The sequence below is a fragment of the Colletotrichum graminicola genome (genome assembly GCF_000149035.1).
Source record: "Colletotrichum graminicola M1.001 genomic scaffold supercont1.7, whole genome shotgun sequence".
NCBI classification, from domain to species: domain Eukaryota; kingdom Fungi; phylum Ascomycota; class Sordariomycetes; order Glomerellales; family Glomerellaceae; genus Colletotrichum; species Colletotrichum graminicola.
The window spans coordinates 879,278-897,471 of NW_007361011.1; the positions used below are offsets into that span (position 1 = coordinate 879,278).

Here is an 18,194-nt window from a genome sequence, read left to right on the forward strand (position 1 = left end):
CATGGACCGCGCAGTTGTCTCCAGCCAACACGTGGAGATATGTAGTTTACCATGTCCACGGGACGCATGCAATAGCGATGGAAGTGGGCCCTTATCATTCTCCGCCATATTTTGCCATTACCGGCAGTCATTTCCACTCATGTTGGGGTAAACTGCATGGAACCGTAGGAGAGTTGGCACGCATCTCGACCATTACATTTGACAATTGAGACACGTGCTCGTAAGCATGGTCATCATCAACGGGTAGAGTTCTAGCTCGATGCTCACGGAACATGACCGAAGTACGGGCACAGCCGGTGAAGAATCCCGGAGCATCGCGTTATAGTTCATGGAAGCTTTCCTGCGTTGACATATCCGTCGGAGTCCAGCGAGGATAAACCATTATCTACCCTTGGGGCCCGGGCTTCGGCACATCTCGCTTGGTTCCCCGTGGATCTCCGCCTTCGGAAGGGGACCGTTATCAATCGATCGCCCACGTGGCGGAATACGGTCATGTCAGACGTCGATCGGGGTGGGGTCCCCGTCCCAGAACCCACTTTTAGTTTTGAACAGTAAACCTGAACCACTGGGTCTGCATCGCGGTTGATTCTCCTCGCATCCCTCATCGTCGGAGTTGGGGCCGAAGTTTTCACTGCCTATGTAACGTCTGTGGAGCTGACATGGGGGGGGGGGGGGGGGGGGGACACAAGAAAGAAAAAGGAAAAAAAAATCACTCTAAACGACGACCAGAAGTCTTGGAGAGTTTGCACGTGCCCGAACCATTGGGGGTTTTCGAATATGTTATGTTGTTTTTGAGCCTCAAATCCACCCGGCACAAGTAGCCGTGTCTGTCCGACTCTCGGAGTGGAGCAACAATTCAGAAATCAAGCCGTTATAGCATTGCCTCGGGTACCAACCATTTTCTTTCCTAATGCCGTGTCACAACGTCTTTCAACATGGCGCTTCATGGCATCCTGGATGCCATTTTGGCGGTTGCAACTCTAACTCTAAGGGCCATAGCCATACTGTTTACCAGATTTGTAAGCCTTGTAATCGGTGAGATTTTGATTGTTTCCTGACCTTTCATTAGCATCCTCTTGGAAGGCGGTATTTGGACCGTATCTACGGAAGTGCAGCGTTATACTTATCCTGCCTCTTTGTCAAAGCTATTCTGCCACCAAAGTCCACTGTGTCGTCGAAGAGGCGCCGTCACGCTTTGATACTGCTACTTTTTGGTTGGACTGAACGAGCTTCGCCGATTGCAAGCTTCATTGCCGTTCTTCTAAACTTCCTGTCACTAGTCTCGGTGTGGGATTTCCTCTACAGAGGACATTTGCTTCATCAAAGCAACGATCTGTCGTTCTCCCGAGTCGGATATGTCGATGAAACCACGGCAAGGATCGTCGCACGCCACAGCAGCTCTTCTACCACTTACGTTGAGATCTCATGGAACCCTTTTGGATCTCAGAAAGCCCAGGCGAAATCGCAGATAATCCCTCTCGATGCCTCAAGCGACTATGTGGGAACATTTCTGCTTGATGGCCTGGATCCAGGCACGCAGTATACCTACACCACCAACGCCAGCCACTCAGGCACTTTCAAAACCGCGGAAGCATCACCAAAGCGTTGGAGTCTCATCTCAACTAGCTGCATCAAGCCGTTTTATCCATACAACCCTCTGAGCCATGGTCTGCAGATCAGGGGCTTAGAGCATCTTGATCAGTACCTCTCGGCAAACCCAGTCGACATGATGCTTTTCCTCGGTGACTTTATCTACATCGACCTGCCGGTAGCTCTTGGTTGGACGCCTAAGCATTACATCAATGCATACCGGCAAGTATATGCCTCACCAAGCTGGTCACCGGCACTGCGTTCTTTGCCATGGCTGCACGTCTATGACGACCACGAAATCATCAACGATTGGGCTGCAAACGAGACGGGCCTGTACCAGTCTGCAATGAAACCATTTTGGGCTTACCACGGACATGCCAACCCTCCTTCCCAATATGGTGCGGGAGCTACATACTACACATTTCGCCGAGGGGACATTTCATTTTTCGTCCTGGACACGCGACGCTATCGGTCTTCCGAATCCTTGGAAGACGGCCCCAAAAAGACTATGCTTGGCAGCGCCCAGCTTGCCGACCTACAAAAGTGGCTTGAGACTGAGAAGTCTTGGAAGGTAGTCGTGAGCAGTGTGCCCTTTACCCGGAACTGGAGGGGTCCAGATGCGGCCGACAGCTGGTCTGGATACCTGTGGGAACGAGACGTTGCCTTGGATATGATGAGACAGACGGACGGAGTTATTATCCTTAGCGGGGTCAGTGTCTCTAATTTATTGAAATTGATGAGATATTACTATATTGGCAGCTACTAAACAAGTTTTCTTTTTAGGACCGCCATGAACATGCGACAACAATCTTTCCGCCCAATGGCAAGGCCGGAAAGTCAGTCATCGAATTTTCCACATCTCCCTTGAATCAGTTCTTTGAGCCATTCGACAGGTTTCACAGGCAGATCGAGGATACAGACGTCTCTGTCTATTCTCATCCATGGGGAAATTCGAAGTTTGGAAAAATCTCTTTCGATACTGCAACGCCTAATCATTTGAGCGTGGAATACGATCTCATTGTTGATGGCAACAAGGTCTGGAATTACCTTTGGGAGTACGAGAGGTAGGGTAGCATAACCCCCTGGCTAATTGTGAGGAACCGAATAAATCATCAATCTAAATGGAGTGCTTCGCGCTGGGCATATACATGAAACGAAATGGTATTCGACATGAACAAGTGTTGGAAGCTTCTGTAGTTTTACGTTACTGTGCCAAATGACTGGCTTGTTCGCGACGTGAACCACGGTCTGCTCAGAGTCCCGGGTCTCTCCACCATGCCGTCCCTCTTTCCCGTTGTTCCCCGAATGAATCAAACCCTGATCCAAAAACGCCATACTGCCATCTCCATCTCCCCCAAACTCCTAATCGCTATTCCCTAGGTTGCATGTCTCAAAGCATGGCATAATCGAAGTTGAATAGTATAATGGCGCAACCGAATGATGCCAGATGCCTCAAGGTCCGACTCGAAGCCGCGTGTGACCGACGGTCGACTTGCCCGTAGTCAGTTGCAGGTTGCTAAACGTCGAGGTTGGCGTTGATGTAGGTTAACCCGTTAAGCCACAGGCTGCAGGACGTCGGTTGCGGGGTTGTAGATGACCTCGTCTCGCTCGATGTTGCCATGAACACCGGCTCTCGCGTTCATGTTGTACTCGTGGCGAATGATGTTGTTCACGGGAGTGACTGCTGCTTGCGTAGCTCCGAAGAGGGTCGCGGCAATGACGTAGGCGATTGTTGCCTTCATTTTGCGTATGAAACAAATTGGTAATATGTGTAGATGGTCTCTCCGTCGTGGGGTTATGATAAGCGCTGTGCTTGTTCGAGGTCAACTCAAAGATTGCGGGATGATAGAACTGAAGGCCTGATGTCACGAACACAAGGAGCAAAGCAGTTTACAAGACGGTGCTCGAGGGGTCTGCGGGACTTAAGAAGGGCGCGCGGCGCTGCGGCGGATCAGCTCATTGTGAGATTAGACTTTTTCAGTCAATGATCAAACCTTGGTTGTCTTGGAGTGGAGCCAATGCGTATGTGATATTCGGATCATCGGACGGTTGACGCAGGGGAGCTGGGAATGGGATCGCCGACACTGACTCGCTACTCCAAAGGGAGGGGTTGCAGCGAAACAGCCCTGCAGTCAAGTGTTTCTTTTGTCTCCCCTCCCTGCCTCCGAACATGTACTTGAACCCGCGCTGGGTTTTTTGGAGTGGGCAGAGTGAATGTGCAGGCTTATCGCGATGCCCAGGGGATGGTTCGTTTGACTCCAGATTGGGGCCACTGTTTCGAGTAGGTCAACATGCACGCAGCTACTGATGTTGAAGGAACATGGTTTCTCGGCCGATGTGACACAGTTTGTAAATTTGTAACCCACTCGTTCCGTCTCAATCCTCTTCGTCAGCCAACTGCCATGCGAAATTCAAGTCCCTGGAGAACCTACTTTATTTGGATCGACAAAAGAGAACAATGACCTACCTGCCTGTCTGGTCGAATTCTGCCATTCTTGATCTTCACGGAAGTGGGCCGGCCGGGTGGCCGAGCTCAGCGGGCCAGTGTATGCTTACTACAGACCTGTAGATACATAGTGGTACTTGACAATTGCAAAGGAAACATATCTCGGCAGTTTTGTGATTCTTGTGAGTTACAACCAGGCGATAAGATGGCGCACGCGACAGACGCCGGAGAAGCAAATGTAAATGAACCCACACACCTGCGCCCGCCCGCCCACTCACACAATAAGCCTTGGACCTGATCAAGGTTACAATCATCATCAGTCATCAATCGCAACCCGTTGCCAATTAAGGAGCAAATTCAAAAAAGTCACAGGCCCCAGTACCTGGTATCGTAAACGTCTCGGAACGAATGGTTTTCTTGGGAGCCTGAATGGTTGATATTGTGACTCAAAGCTTGCTTTTTGGCTGGGTGAACTTCCTTCCATCCCCCATCAATGTAGTGTAATATGTAGGTTGTCTCCACGTTACAATGAGGTGCTGCAAGTCTCTTGACATATACACAGTATACGGATACACCTAAAGCATAACTTTATAATAAGTAATACTAAGCTAACTAGATATCTTAAAATAAAGAAAGAATACTTCCTAAAACCTATTTATTTCTAGACTTAATATATTTATTATTATATGAGTAGTATACTTTTGAAAATAGTATAATATAATCTATATACCCAAGTAACTATATATAGCTTTTATAGTCTACTTTTATACCTTATATATTAAGATATAGCGTATTCTTTATAGTGAAGCTAAGGTTGCACACTATGAGGTGTCAGGAGACTTGTGGCACCCTACTGTACGTCTATCTGTACTTGGGGCCTGATCGGCAATCCCGATATCAGGGCGATATCGCCTGTACTCCGATATAAAAGTACATAGGGTTAGGGTTAACAAGAGTTCAATGCAAGGTCAAAGGTCAATTTAACAAATGTACTGCCAGGACCCCTGCGACAGCTGTCGCCAGCTGTGTCCCATCAGCACTACTACTGCCAGCGCTGGTAACAGTGGGCAGGCGCGCTAGCAGCAGTAGGCAACAGTAGTACCTGCCTTATTGGTCTACTTCCAACACTCAACCTAAGTAAGTCTAGAGCCTAATATTAATTTATATAGGGAAGTTAGGGAATTTAGCAGAATTAACATAAAAAAGGTCACAGTACGTAGCCTATTCTAATATCTTTAGAGTTCTGTAATGTAGAACTGAAATTATGATGTACCCTCCTGTCTTTGGACTAGTGCGGCACGATTTGAGTTTTTCAGTACTTGTGGCTGGTGCTTGGTCCGTGATATCGGTCCTTATTCGAAGTGTCAAATGATATCGGCGGTGCCGATCAGGCCCTTGGTGCAATTACTAGGTATTGCACCGAGCGATTGGCCAGGCCATGGTACCGGAAACCACACGCCCACACGCCACACCAGTCAAGTCCCCACAACTTTCGGTACCGGTATTATAAGGCCTGTTTCGGCAATATATTCTATTTAAACAATACTACGTCATTGAATGCTGACACCATGGGGAAAGCCGTTATGCACAGCGTCGCAGTCAAGAGAATCGAGTGTATGTGGTATTGATAAGGGACGTGGAGACGAGGTGCTTCAAAAGCCCTCCAATAAAGCCGCCCATGTACAAAAATGCAGTTCCCCCTTTCGTGCAAGACGCTGACTGCGAGTCAGCACACATACCTGGAAACCCCTTGGAAAATCAACAAGGTGGATGATGATGTGCACGGATGTTGCCCCGAAAATCCGCATCAACTTGCGTGGTATGATAAGGTAGATAAATAATAATGTATCAAGGAGATGGCGGAGTAAGGTCAATTTCTTGTAAAGGCTTATGATGCTCTAAAATCAAACATGTAACCAAGAAACTTTGGCTGCTCTGGCATATCAAACCCTGATCCATTGGAAAAGCAAAGTGCTGAAAACATGAACTCGTAAGACTGCGGTAGAACATGCAGTGTATATAGTCAGGTGTAGTGTGGTAGTTGGCAAGACATTGAAATCCTTCACTGCTCCCCAAAGGCCACCTTTCTGATGCCCAATGTGCTGTGACCATACATGTAACATTCGTTTGTCTCCATCCTTCCAACTTCTCATGCATCGGTTTAACCACAGGTTGCATGATTTTGTGTTGAAAATGACCGTTCATTGATGCTCACTTTGCTTCGGGGAAAGCTTTCAGAGACTGGGAGCCATGCACAACCATGCTGTTTCGCTCAGCAGGCAGTGGGGGGCGCGAACTCATAGCATGAAGAACCACTGCAGCACCAAGCCCAGCCCTGGCGACACACTGTGTCCTGCGGTTGACAGCCTGCAGCCTGACGACCCTGGACTGCATTAGCGGTCGCAAAAGTGATCGATGCCATGGCTACAATTAGGGAAAAGCTGATCTTGACCATTTTGGCGCTTGACTGGAAGTTAGTTCTGATGATAAGACAGAATATATGTTTACCTACAAGGGTGAATGTGTTGGGGCGCTGTGACCAATAGTAGTTAAGTTTAGCGTTGTAGTTAATAGTTGGCCTGTCTTCTGACTTGTAAATCTTTTGCTTCCTTAAGGCACTGCACGTTTATGTCACTTACCAGCTTAAGTATTATAATCCCAAGGACTTTTAGAATGAAAAAGAGAAAGTGTAGCATATAGAAATAGTCGGCCTTTTATAATTTGTACATAATGAGCCGGGCTTACCTGAGGGCTTGGTATTGTGCAAAACTTGTCTTATCCAGGAAGGTGTTTGCTGAAGGATCACTCGATTAGGCTTGGCAACACAATCGCATGAGATCAGCGTATGAGAGTCGGCAATCCCTGCATCCTACAAGCAAGGTTCATTCTGGTGCGGTCGCCTAGATGAGGAGCTTGATGCTCTAGACTTGGTTAGGGAAGAAAGATACCGATAAGTGACTAGGCTGATAACCCCAGCGGCACGACTGGGATATAATCAGGCAACAGCATAAATGACAGTCAATATCAAGTTTTCTATGTTCGTAATGAGCAGATACTATCAGAATAGCACGAGACCGACGCACTGAGCCCATTTATGAGGTTAGCATCACCGAGCGGCCGGCAGATGAGAGTAAAGGAATGGGTAAAGGAGAAACTCTGCGATTCAAAACGGATTTTTTCAGGTAAATGTCTGACTAGACTTCATAGCGCAAGACACTATAAGATTCAAATTATCAATGAACTACACCCACCGTCTCAATGACATACGACGTATTACATACAAACAGCGCCTGATATATTATTTCTCTCGGCGTCCGGTGTCATAGTGAAACTGTCGGTAAGTAGAGAACAGCTGCTCTTTAGGGATTCCATGCGGATCTAATGCGCGACCAGTCGCAAAGATGAAATCGATTTTCGCAAAGAAGATAATCTCCTATGTGCCTGCTTCGTAGGTAGCCAGTCTCTCGTATCGATCTTCGGCTCTCTTTTCCTCGTCCCTTCGATGGAGGTCGTTCAGGTATCCCTTGAAATCTTTGGACAGCTCAACCACAGCTCGTAGGTGATTATCTGTCATCATTATCCTTCCCTCGCTATCTTTCTCGTCGTCGTACTCAGCAAGCGCAACGGCTGTTTGAAAAGCTATAGAGCAGTCAGTACTCGTGGGGACCACTGCCTCATTACAGAATAAAATCAGAGAATATAAACACCAACCGTTTCTAATTTCTCTTCCATTCCATTTCATACCATGCTTCCTAGTTGATGCAATATACTCTTTGGCGTCAATTGTCATGCGCATGGTATCTCCCCTCTCGCGACCAAGCTTGTCGATAAACGTTTTCCACACCCGTTGCCGCTCGTCGTCGGTGAAGTCTGGGTAGTAGAGTTGCACGTGTATGCGAGAGATGAAAGCGTCGTCGAATGACCCAACTCTGTTGGTTGTGAGGAATAAGATGCCGTCATAGAATTCCAGAGCTCGCAAGAACCCTTTAAGGAATAGACTTGATTAGTTTATTGGCTCTTTAATCGCGGATGCAACTCGTTGAAGGGGGACATCTTTCTTACCGGCCACCAAACTGTTCCTCGTGAGATCTGATGTCGTCCTTCTTTCCATGAAAACATCGGCTTCATCGATCAATAAGACAGCACCCCAGCTCATGGCCCTCTTGAAGTTAGAGGTAAGGTTGTATTCCACTTGCTCGGGATCTGTGCCCACGTCGCTGCTTGTCAATACCATCAGAGGGCGGCAGGTGAACTCGGCAATGCATTCTAGTCACCGTCATCAATCATGTAGTTAGGAAACTCAGAGAGGCAAGGCATCGCACTTACCAGCTGTGCAAGTTTTGCCTACTCCTGGCTTTCCATGTAATAGAAATATCAGGCCGTTTCCTTTCCCACGAACGAAGTCTGCGCTCCAGTTGGAATCTTTTATTCCTTCGCCGTGCTTGTTGACTCTGGCAAAGCTCTTCGAAAGAGCTTTGAGTGTTTTCAAGCGCTGTTCACTCATCACCAAGTGACCGATCATGTTTTCGTTGAATTTTGGTCTTTGAAGGTTCTTGATGTGAACGTACTCTGCCACAAAATCAGCGTCAGGATTCTTCAAACTAGGTCTCGATCTCGTACCCCATGTTCGAGTCCTGAATACGTAAGCCATCACAGCCGACGGACACAAAAGGGACTCATGGTTGGTAAGCCCTGTCTCGTTCTCCTTCTGGCCACCAAATTTACTGAATAAAGGGGCAATGTTCCGACCAAGAGATTGTTTGCGAGTTTCGCAAATTTCGCATGTGCATTCTGTCGACCAATTCCGCAAATCGTCTGTGTCTATTGACGACGGGGTTGCATCCGAACGTACTGTGTAGTAGCTATCAAGATCGACCATTGCTAAGCCTTCGATCTTGAGATATCGTATGTCAGCATTACTGACTTAGAGGTTGGTAAAGAGGGACTTACATTGTTGAAGGGAAAGGAAGCCCCTTTGCCTTTGTGATGAAAACACTGTTTCTTAACCATGGCAGCAAACTTTTTGCCGTTGTCAACCAACCCAACTACATTCTCGTCATCCAGATACGATTCGTCAAGTGTAGGATCAAAGAACTTGGTCTCCAATCCAGCCTTGGAATCACTTCGTTCGCCATCGAATTTGGGCCATGTTACTGGAGTTGCCCAGATGCGTTCGATGTTCTCACCATCATAGTCCATGCACCATCGCTTCACTTCCCAGTCTTTCGGGGGGTTCTCAAATAGACCTCCTGATATGGAGTGCACTACCGAAGCTTCCCATTCACCTGTGCTGGTTTTGTCTAAAACGGTGACGCCTGGTTTGTACGCAACCCACCGCCATTCGAACGTCGCAGACCCCCTTTTGTTCCGCTCTTGTTCTTGCCTTACGCCTGACATAACCTCATCATCCAAGAAACCTAGCAGGATTCCTAAATGCTCTGATGCATGCTTCTCCCGATCACACAACTCATGTGGGCATTTCGCAAGACAATCCTGGCGAAACTGTTGTAGCTCGTCGTAGTAATGAACCAAGACTGCGTACGGTTTTTGAACAACAATCGACTCGCCTGCTAAGTCCTGACCGGGGTAGTATCGGACGACTGACTGTAAGGCGTTGATGATGGCTATCGAGTGGATTCGAATTTGGTGCGTCGGCATTGCTTGAGAAGTCATTGGCCCTGAAGAGTCCGGATCCAGTGAGTGCGTTGAGACTTTGTAGGATGTGATTAACTCGAATATGGGTCCATCCGTCTTTTGGTCTTTTGGCTCGTTGCCTTTTTCGTAAGTCCGTTCGGAAATCAAGTCGCCAGTCCAACGATTGCGATACTCCAAGCGGTATCCAATCCAGGCCGCCTTAGTCTCTCTGGGTTCTTCACTGTTACTGTGGCCAGTGGCAGCGTCTCCAGAAATCTGCGGCTGCACTCCATGTTCCTGAGCATTGATGACATCAAGGGGAGTACCTTCAGAAACATCATCCTCTGGTCTTTTATGGATGTGTTTGTCAAGCCGAGGGTTCGCATCAGCAATTTTTTGAGCTGCCATGGTTGTCGACGCAAAGCTTGATTGAGGATTGTTGAGACAGAATGCGCTCCAGATTTTGAATACAATGTGAAGTAACACCTCATACTTTATCCACAAGGCAACCAATAAGGATATGACACGATCATCACCGTGCTACATTGCTTGCCTACAAGAAGGGCATAATCGTGCAGCATCATATGCAGCTAGTGATGCAGTAATAGAAACCATACACTTGCAGTGAGCGAATAACAAGACGCACACCCCAGGAACTTGCTCATGGCCGAAACTAAGTAAAACCAGCTGCAGACCCGCAGGTGGAAATGACAGAAATTTGATCAGCTTCAGATGGCCACTTGCTGTTATTAACAGCCACCAGGGTGATTGACAGTACAACCACAACCCTCGACCGGAAACCAGGAGGCGCGAATTCGCATGCGATCGTTCTGTGTGTGTTTGCCTATCTCTCAGACCTCCCACGCTCAGATCGCCGGTATGGAGACAAGCAATGTCAGAGATTCAAGGCTTCTCGTGCGGCTATACAGTGTTGAGGCGGAAGAGCGGAATCCTCCTGGCAGCGAAGCGCATGCGCTAGCTCAAGTCTTGACAGAAGGACAAGAAAATAGAAACGCAGCAATCGATCCTTGGCGACGATTTTTCGAGCCCCAAGACCAAAGTGAGGACATGTTAGTTGGAAACCAGCATAACCCTCGCATCTATTACAGGCATGGTATACTGACCAGCCGACCTCTTAGCAATGGCCTCGTTAACACGGTCCTGGACGTGGAGACAGCAGCTCTGAGAAAGAAGTGGGTAGTTTTTAGGGACTCTTGTTCGGACGCAGAACGACTGGACTTGTCAATGTCGCAGCCGACCATGAAAGGTGTTGTCGACACTGTTCAGGCAATCCAAAAGACGTGGGAATTCCAACGCCAAAATGGTCGGTTGAACAAGGCAAAGAGATTCTTCCATAACTTCTGCGGCACACTCAACTCACATAAGTTGATGATGACTGTGCTGCCTTCCGGAAACGAGTACGTCTCGATCTTTACCGGGGCCTTGAACGTCATCATCCATGTAAGTCCACTACCCAAGGCTTGCGCTGAAGTTCCGGGCTGATAGAGACGCCTACTATGTATAGGCAAGCGCCAACCACGAGAAAATTGTAGAAGGGCTTTCGGGTGCCCTTTGCACAATCGGCGAATACGTGGGTGATTGTGCAATTGACCAGGAGCTGTTTCGAACAGAAGACATGCAAAAGCTTATCGTGGACTTGTATTCTCACATATTTCTTTTCTTGACGACCGTCATGGACTGGATGATGAAGAAAAGACGCCGACGTCTACTTGACTCGTTCAACGAGGACTTGCCAACCGTTTTCGAGTATGATATGGAGAAAATAAGAACTATAACGAACCGAATCCGCAGTCGAGCAGAACAAAACTCACGAGCCGAGGCGCGGTCTGCAAGGTTAACTTTAGAGGACCTTGCAAGAGACGTACGCGTCGGTCTTGAGGGCGAGAGACGACACCAAGCTGAGATGATACATCACGCTGAGGGGATAAGAAGAGATCAGCAACGAAGTTTGAACAGTTGGAGCTTCGAGAAACGGCAACAGCTTGCCAACAGTATCGTGGATTTACTCGAGGGCAAAGCCCTGGGCTGGCTAGAGAGGGCCCGCGGCATGCACGATCTGTCACGGCAACCACATGTCAACCCAACTGTGGCATTTTCACTTGTCCAGCCAAGCATCAAAGGTCTCGGAATGATTAATTGAGAGCTTTCGTAAACTTATAGCTGACTATTTCCTGCTTAGTTACATACACATCTGAAGAAGTAGCTTTGAACTCACGGTTTCTAGAGGACTACTTCGACAGAGACAGAGTTCGCTTACCTGCCCATTCTTTCAGTCCCGTCATGACGAGCCCAGAGATTCTCAAGAACATCAGTGAATGGGCGAAAGCGCCGGCACCCAACTTATTATGGCTCGATGGCGAGCCTATGCAATGCGACGACTTCGACAATCCGATTACAATGGTAGCTGCCAAAGTCATTTCCCTGGCAGAGCAATCGCAGACCCCCGTAATATCACAGTTTTGTGAACTTCGGCGGGGCCAGAAGCTGCGTTTTGGGAATGACAGCAAAGAAGAACAGTCGTTGATTGGTCTGGTCTATTCGCTTATCAGGCAGTTGGTTGAGCTTTTACCGCCTGTCTTTGAAGCGTCCTCAGATTTCTCGGCTGAAAAGTTCAATTCCCTCGACGGCACCATCCAACGTTGGCACACAGCACTTTCTGTACTGACCAATCTGACAAATTCAATGCCTGGTCCTGTCTTCTGCATCATAGATGGGCTTCATTGGTTGAAGGACAGAAGTACAGATAACTGTCTCCTTGAGTTTGTCCGCGTCTTGCGAGGAGGCAGATTGAAGGTGCTGCTCTCAACCACTGGAAGGTCAGTAGTTTTACGGAGCGAAATACCAAGGTCGGAAATACTGTACATAAGCAAAAAGGAAACTCTTCGGCGTGGCGTTGCAATAGACAAACATGACCTTAGTGGCCGTGTTTAGCGATATTCAAACCCAGTAGATAGGAGCTCAACTCAAGGAATTTAGCTGCTTAAATCTAATATTTGGCTTATCATAAACCCTTTAATTATTTCTTTCTGTCCGGCATGGTCAAGAAACGCAAGGGTACGAGATATCTTGCACCCCCTTGCAACATCTTGACTCTACTGTGAAAACCAGAGAACCAGGAAGCTGTCTTAGCACTCAGGGGTTAGAGGGTGCTTCGTGGATGTAATTCGTCGAGCCCTGTGGCACGACCAGAAGAATCAATCCACGACACAAACGATCTAGCGGCGGTCTTACTTCCCTTGTACAGCTTAGTGGCGCGAATACGCGAACATAGGAACTTTGTATCGGCTGGTGGAGGTCCGCCCAACTACGTAAGCATAAGGGAGATAAGCACTGGTTTGGCTCGGTAAGCGAGAGCAACTAATGGATCGCTTCGCAGGAGGTTAAAACTGGTCAATGTCTGACTATTGGAAACCATACACTGTTCATCTAGTAAGGTTTTCAAGCCTCACAGCAGTGACAGCGCAATGCGAACTATCACTCTAGTGTCGCACTGTACCTACTTGGCACTCCTCGGAGGCGTATCAATAGGTTCGCCGACCCGAGGAGAAAGCATATCGAGCTTCCTTACGGTAGAGACCTCAAACGGGCCCATTACGGGTCATCTGGCGTCGAACAGCTCCGATGTGCTAGAGTATCTTGGTATTCCATACGTCAAGCCTCCTATCGGCCGCTTGCGATTCGCTCCGCCGGAGCCGTTTACCAACAACCAGTCTTTTTATGCGTCCAAGTTTGGCTCCGATTGCCCTCTTTCCCCCTCGCCACAGATTGACTATCCAGGCATGACACCCCAGGCACAAGGAATCATCAACTACTTCGCATCATCTGCCGGGACGCCGCAGAGCGAAGACTGTCTGACGTTGAATATTTGGACCAGACGATCCGGAAACGGAACTCGGTCTTCCAGGAACCCCGTTATAGTGTTCTTCTACGGCGGACGTGAGTAGTTTTGGCAAAGATACTCGAAAGAGATACCAGAAGGTGCTAATACATGGTACGTAGGCTTCGCAATTGGTAACACCAACAGTCCTTTCTACAGCGGAAAATATTTCGCGGCGGCCCAGGACATTGTAGTAGTCACTGTTAACTATCGCCTTAACATCTTCGGCTTTCCTGGAGCCCCAGGGCAACCCCAAAACCTCGGCTTACGAGATCAACGGGCTGCTGTGGAATGGGTCCGCGATAACATCGCTGGGTTCGGCGGGGACCGCACCAAGATCACCATTGCAGGCCAGTCTTCTGGTGGCATCGCCGTTGACTACTGGTCTTATGCCTACACGGAGGATCCGATCGTCACTGGTCTAATTGCACCTTCAGGCAACGCCTTCAGCTTCCCGCTCAACAGCCCGGGAGTCCCGGAGCGAAATTGGAAGTCAGTCGTAGCGGCAGTCAACTGCCTGAACGCCACTGATACCATGAGATGTATGCGCACACGGAAGTGGGAAGATATCAAAGCTGCTGCGGCTGCTGTACGCCCAGCGTCAAGCAGCAGCGTCCTCCGAGGCATCCCGCCGTTCTACCCTACGGTTGATAATGAGATTGTGTTCCCAGATTACGTGTATTTGACGAGAGCCGGAAAATTTTCAAGTCTGGTATGTCTTATTTTGTCAAACTGATCTTGCGTGAGGAAAACCCGAAGTTAACTTTGTAGCCTGTCCTGTTTGGAAATAACAACAACGAGGATGGCTACTATAGGATACCGGCCTACCGTAATGGTGTTGTGCCGACTTCAGATCAAGTTGCATCCTTCCTCCTCGAGTCCTTTACCTGCCCGAACTCCTATCAAGCAAAAGCGCGTCGTGAGCGAGAGATTTCAACATGGGTCTATCGCTATTTTGGTGACTGGGACAATACCCGGTTGTTTCCCACCAGTGGTGCATACCACGGCGTCGATTTACACATGATATTCGGTGCATCAGAGGACGTGAGCGGTATCGCACCATCGGACCCTCAGAAGCAGACGACTACACTCATGCAGAAAGTCTGGGCTACATTCGCCAACGACCCACTTGAAGGACTGAGCTCTGTTTTTGGTTGGCCGATGTTTGACCCAAGCGAGGAGTCTCTGATTTTGCTCGCATTTGAAAACGAACCCAAGCCTCGACTTGTGAAGCCAGAAGTCTATGATGCTCCCTGCTCGACTATCACACTGGGAGCTCTTTCCACACCGGCCCCCGCCTGATGGGGTTAGACATTAACAAAATAACTAAGTAAGGTTAGAGTTAACAACTTGGCCAAAAATGGACAATCGGATTCAAGAATGAGAGTTTGATTCTGTTCGCCAAGCACTAGTATTCATCAACTTTATATTTTGTCCCTGTCCGTCGCCGGCCCTTGAAGATTACGTACATGCATTTCATTGTAGATTCATGGTTTCATGAGCAATCAAGAGTCCTTCGTTCTCGCTGTCAATATAATAGACGTATATCCAGGTCTGTCTCTCCTTTCTTGCGGTTAGTGCGCACCAAGGCAAACTCCATAACTCATGCTCAGATAATAACACCAAGGGAGAAGCCAGCACTAGAAAGCATAACAGTAAGAAAGCCAGGAGAGTGGGAATCAGGCTAGAGATACTGTGTGTAACCGTTGGCCGCATTTTAAAGCAGGTTGGCCATGGCCATGGCGACGGCCTTCTTGTTAGTTTGCCCGATGACAGAGGAGGTCCAGCGGAGGATCAAGCCGTTCACTCCGTATGGGACGCCAACGAAAATCATGACACCTGTTCGGTCGCAGCCAGTACAGGTTATGTGGAAAAACCAAACCCTGCGTTCCGATCTTCGTTTCAGTAATTCCCCAACAAAATGAAGCAAATAACATTGCATTTGAGAGGCCAAGTTTCCAGCAGTTCCAACCCGAGGCATCATGTTCATCCCCTTTAATCATGGCTACTTTTCCGTGACGATTATGACAGTTTTCTCTGAGGCGCCTGTACGGCATGGCATGGTAGCAGGGATATGGCGGCAGCACTATCAATCGACTAAGGCATGCCAGCCAAGACTCTTGGCCTGCTTTTCCTCTTCCAGAGGTTCGTGCATAGGCTATTACATCATAAAACATGAAAAAATACTCTACAGAGTAGTATTCGGTTAGACAGCGAGTACCCGGCAAAAGGTTTGTTTGCCTGGCTACACTATTTTCTTTCCTCGCTCTGGTCCTTCTGTTCCTTGAACAAATGTTGGCCTTTGTCGTCAATATCGTATCGCAAAACGCGCTCGTTGAAAATGGAATCCGCCGCTCAGGGACGCGTCCCTTACTTGTCCACTTACCGCAGTTCTGTGGTGTTCATCATCGTCACAGTTGCATTCGCGGTCTTTACACAGTATTCTCCATGCTGGGATTACATTCTCACATGTTCGGTGCTCATACAAGCACATAGGATGTCTTCCTCTACGGTGTAATCGTACCGGTCCTTCCATTCGCACTGACCTACCGCGTCGCGATCGGCGAAGGCGAAGGTGAGTCTCGGCTCGAGGCCGTGACTGACGGGATGTTTACGTCGCGCAGTGCAGTTCTGGGTCTCGATTCTCCTCGCAGTGTATGGAGCCGCTCTTCTGATCTCTTCGCGTAAGATTCCCCTCGAGTAAGACACATGACATATGCGGAATCGTTCGTCTCACCGACGCTCGCAGCAATATGGGGCTACCTTGCCGACCGTATCTCTTCTCGCCGCCTGCCAATGGCTGCCGGTCTTTGGCTTTTGGGCGGGGCGACGGCACTTCTGTGTGCAGGAACCAATATGCCCCTCCTCGTTATCGGTCGTGGTTTGCAAGGCATATCTGCTGCTCTCGTCTGGACGGTTGGCCTCACCCTCATCGTCGACGCCACTAGGAGTGATAACATTGGGAAAGCCATGGGATAGGTTGGAATGGCCATGAGCGCGGGTATCCTTTCGTCGCCGATGCTAGGAGGTTTGGTATACAGCGCTGGCGGCTACTATGCCGTCTTTTCCATGTGCTTCGGTCTCATAGCAGTTGATACTGTGATGAGGTTGATGGCTATCGACGTCAAGACAGCTCAGGCGCGGTTGGGTGATGTTCAAATAGGTGCTGGTGGGATTGCTCTAGATGACGAGCACCATGTCCACGACGGCCATACAACTGGGCCAACACCCCAAGAAGTCAAACCAAGCCACAGGCCAGCATTTCTCATCTTGCTGCTCTCTGGGGCACCCTCGCTCACGGTATCGTCACGACATCATTTGACAGTACCCTGCCCCTTTTCGTCTCAGAGAGATTTCATTGGGACTCTGTCGGTGCTGGTCTTATCTTCCTACCGCTGGTTTCGCCCTCGCTACTCGGCCCCTTGGTCGGCGCTGCTTGTGACCGTTGGGGTGCCAGACTACTGTCGAGCTTTGGGTTCCTGCTTGCAACGCCATTCTTCATCTGCCTCCGCTTTGTTGATGGCGATAGCTTGTCGCAAAAGGTTATCCTGTGCGTCTTGCTTGCTGGGGTGGGCATTGCCATGGCCTTGGTGCTCGGCCCGCTGATGGCAGAAATCACCTGGGTGGTTGAGGAGGTCATGCCCAGTTCGGCGCAAAGCTCCTTTGCACAGACCTATGGCCTGTACAACATGGCCTTCTCGGGAGGTGCCTTGCTTGGCCCTATCCTTGGTGGAATGATACGCGATGCTGCCGGTTGGGGCACTGTTGGCTGGACTTTAGGACTGATCACGTTTGTGACCGCCATTACGCAAGTCTTATGGACCGGCGGTCCAGTTTTCAAGCATCGAGCCAGCGCATGAGCCGGGATAATACTAGTTATTGCTGGTGTTGTCTAGGAATTTCAAGAAGAATGAGTTAGAGAAGGCGGGCCGAAAGGTAATATGCGGTCAATACTCATGTGGCAATGCTTTTGTAGATAGCATATTGGAAGATGTAAATTCTCCTTGTCAAGGCACCATTGTCAATGATGTTACACTATGTACTATATCATTGGTATTTGGCGAGCATCATAATCCTAATGGTCACCCGTCCAGCTTAAAAATATGGTAGTAATATGATCATTGAAGGGGGGTCGATAATATGTTCATTATGCAAAAAGAATAATGATCAATAGCGCCCGGGCCTTCAGTAAATATAGCTTACAATACTATTTGGGCATATTACATAGCATTGACAGGTCCAACACCCAAGTGGATAAGTGCGATGAAGTGCGATGATGGTACATGAACTGGGGTGAAAGTGCGGCGGCTTTTCTATTTGCTGGCCTACTATACCCACCACCTACATGCATCGTGCACCCTTTCGCACAGCCTAACTCAGCTTGGTTGATCCGCCTACAAATATCATCACCTCATCCCACGAAGGTCTGTTCGCTGTCCGTACTTCCACTCATTGCGTCCAGCGCTGGCAATCGGGCTGGGAAGAGTACTACGAAACTCGCGAATGGAGCTCACATCAAGCGATACGGATGAGGTGAGGACCGCGGATTTGCCGGTTCTCCGACCTTCTTCGCGTAAGCCTACAAATCACTCGAATCCCTCAGCAGGCAGATCACTATCCGGCAGC

At 48.8% G+C, this 18,194-nt stretch overlaps 8 protein-coding genes across 8 annotated transcripts; 6 read left to right on the top strand and 2 right to left on the bottom strand.

The window, feature by feature from the left end:
• Positions 1-935: 935 nt before the first annotated feature.
• GLRG_01921 (PhoD-like phosphatase) lies at positions 936-2,658 on the top strand (the record flags this gene model as incomplete). The annotated part of the gene is made up of 3 exons (XM_008093255.1): positions 936-1,019; positions 1,070-2,299; positions 2,374-2,658. 3 exons carry the CDS (start codon positions 936-938, stop codon positions 2,656-2,658), a joined length of 1,599 nt encoding a protein of 532 aa, XP_008091446.1.
• Positions 2,659-3,042: 384 nt separating this feature from the next.
• GLRG_01922 (uncharacterized protein) lies at positions 3,043-3,332 on the bottom strand (the record flags this gene model as incomplete). The annotated part of the gene is made up of 2 exons (XM_008093256.1): positions 3,043-3,081; positions 3,153-3,332. 2 exons carry the CDS (start codon positions 3,330-3,332, stop codon positions 3,043-3,045), a joined length of 219 nt encoding a protein of 72 aa, XP_008091447.1.
• Positions 3,333-7,469: 4,137 nt separating this feature from the next.
• Positions 7,470-10,078, bottom strand: GLRG_01923 (ATPase; the record flags this gene model as incomplete). Its single annotated transcript, XM_008093257.1, has 6 exons — positions 7,470-7,675; positions 7,748-8,020; positions 8,099-8,302; positions 8,363-8,605; positions 8,657-8,930; positions 8,987-10,078. The coding sequence occupies 6 exons, from the start codon at positions 10,076-10,078 to the stop codon at positions 7,470-7,472; spliced, it is 2,292 nt and encodes a 763-aa protein (XP_008091448.1).
• Positions 10,079-10,915: 837 nt separating this feature from the next.
• On the top strand, positions 10,916-11,173 carry GLRG_01924 (uncharacterized protein; the record flags this gene model as incomplete). Its single annotated transcript, XM_008093258.1, has 1 exon — positions 10,916-11,173. The coding sequence occupies one exon, from the start codon at positions 10,916-10,918 to the stop codon at positions 11,171-11,173; it is 258 nt and encodes an 85-aa protein (XP_008091449.1).
• Positions 11,174-13,155: 1,982 nt separating this feature from the next.
• Positions 13,156-14,870, top strand: GLRG_01925 (carboxylesterase; the record flags this gene model as incomplete). Its single annotated transcript, XM_008093259.1, has 3 exons — positions 13,156-13,627; positions 13,691-14,280; positions 14,340-14,870. The coding sequence occupies 3 exons, from the start codon at positions 13,156-13,158 to the stop codon at positions 14,868-14,870; spliced, it is 1,593 nt and encodes a 530-aa protein (XP_008091450.1).
• A 1,039-nt stretch (positions 14,871-15,909) lies between these two features.
• GLRG_01926 (uncharacterized protein) lies at positions 15,910-16,272 on the top strand (the record flags this gene model as incomplete). Its single annotated transcript, XM_008093260.1, has 3 exons — positions 15,910-15,996; positions 16,065-16,143; positions 16,193-16,272. The coding sequence occupies 3 exons, from the start codon at positions 15,910-15,912 to the stop codon at positions 16,270-16,272; spliced, it is 246 nt and encodes an 81-aa protein (XP_008091451.1).
• Positions 16,273-16,364: 92 nt separating this feature from the next.
• Positions 16,365-16,547, top strand: GLRG_01927 (uncharacterized protein; the record flags this gene model as incomplete). Its single annotated transcript, XM_008093261.1, has 1 exon — positions 16,365-16,547. The coding sequence occupies one exon, from the start codon at positions 16,365-16,367 to the stop codon at positions 16,545-16,547; it is 183 nt and encodes a 60-aa protein (XP_008091452.1).
• Positions 16,548-16,553: 6 nt separating this feature from the next.
• GLRG_01928 (uncharacterized protein) lies at positions 16,554-17,428 on the top strand (the record flags this gene model as incomplete). The annotated part of the gene is made up of 2 exons (XM_008093262.1): positions 16,554-16,711; positions 16,807-17,428. The coding sequence occupies 2 exons, from the start codon at positions 16,554-16,556 to the stop codon at positions 17,426-17,428; spliced, it is 780 nt and encodes a 259-aa protein (XP_008091453.1).
• Positions 17,429-18,194: the final 766 nt, after the last annotated feature.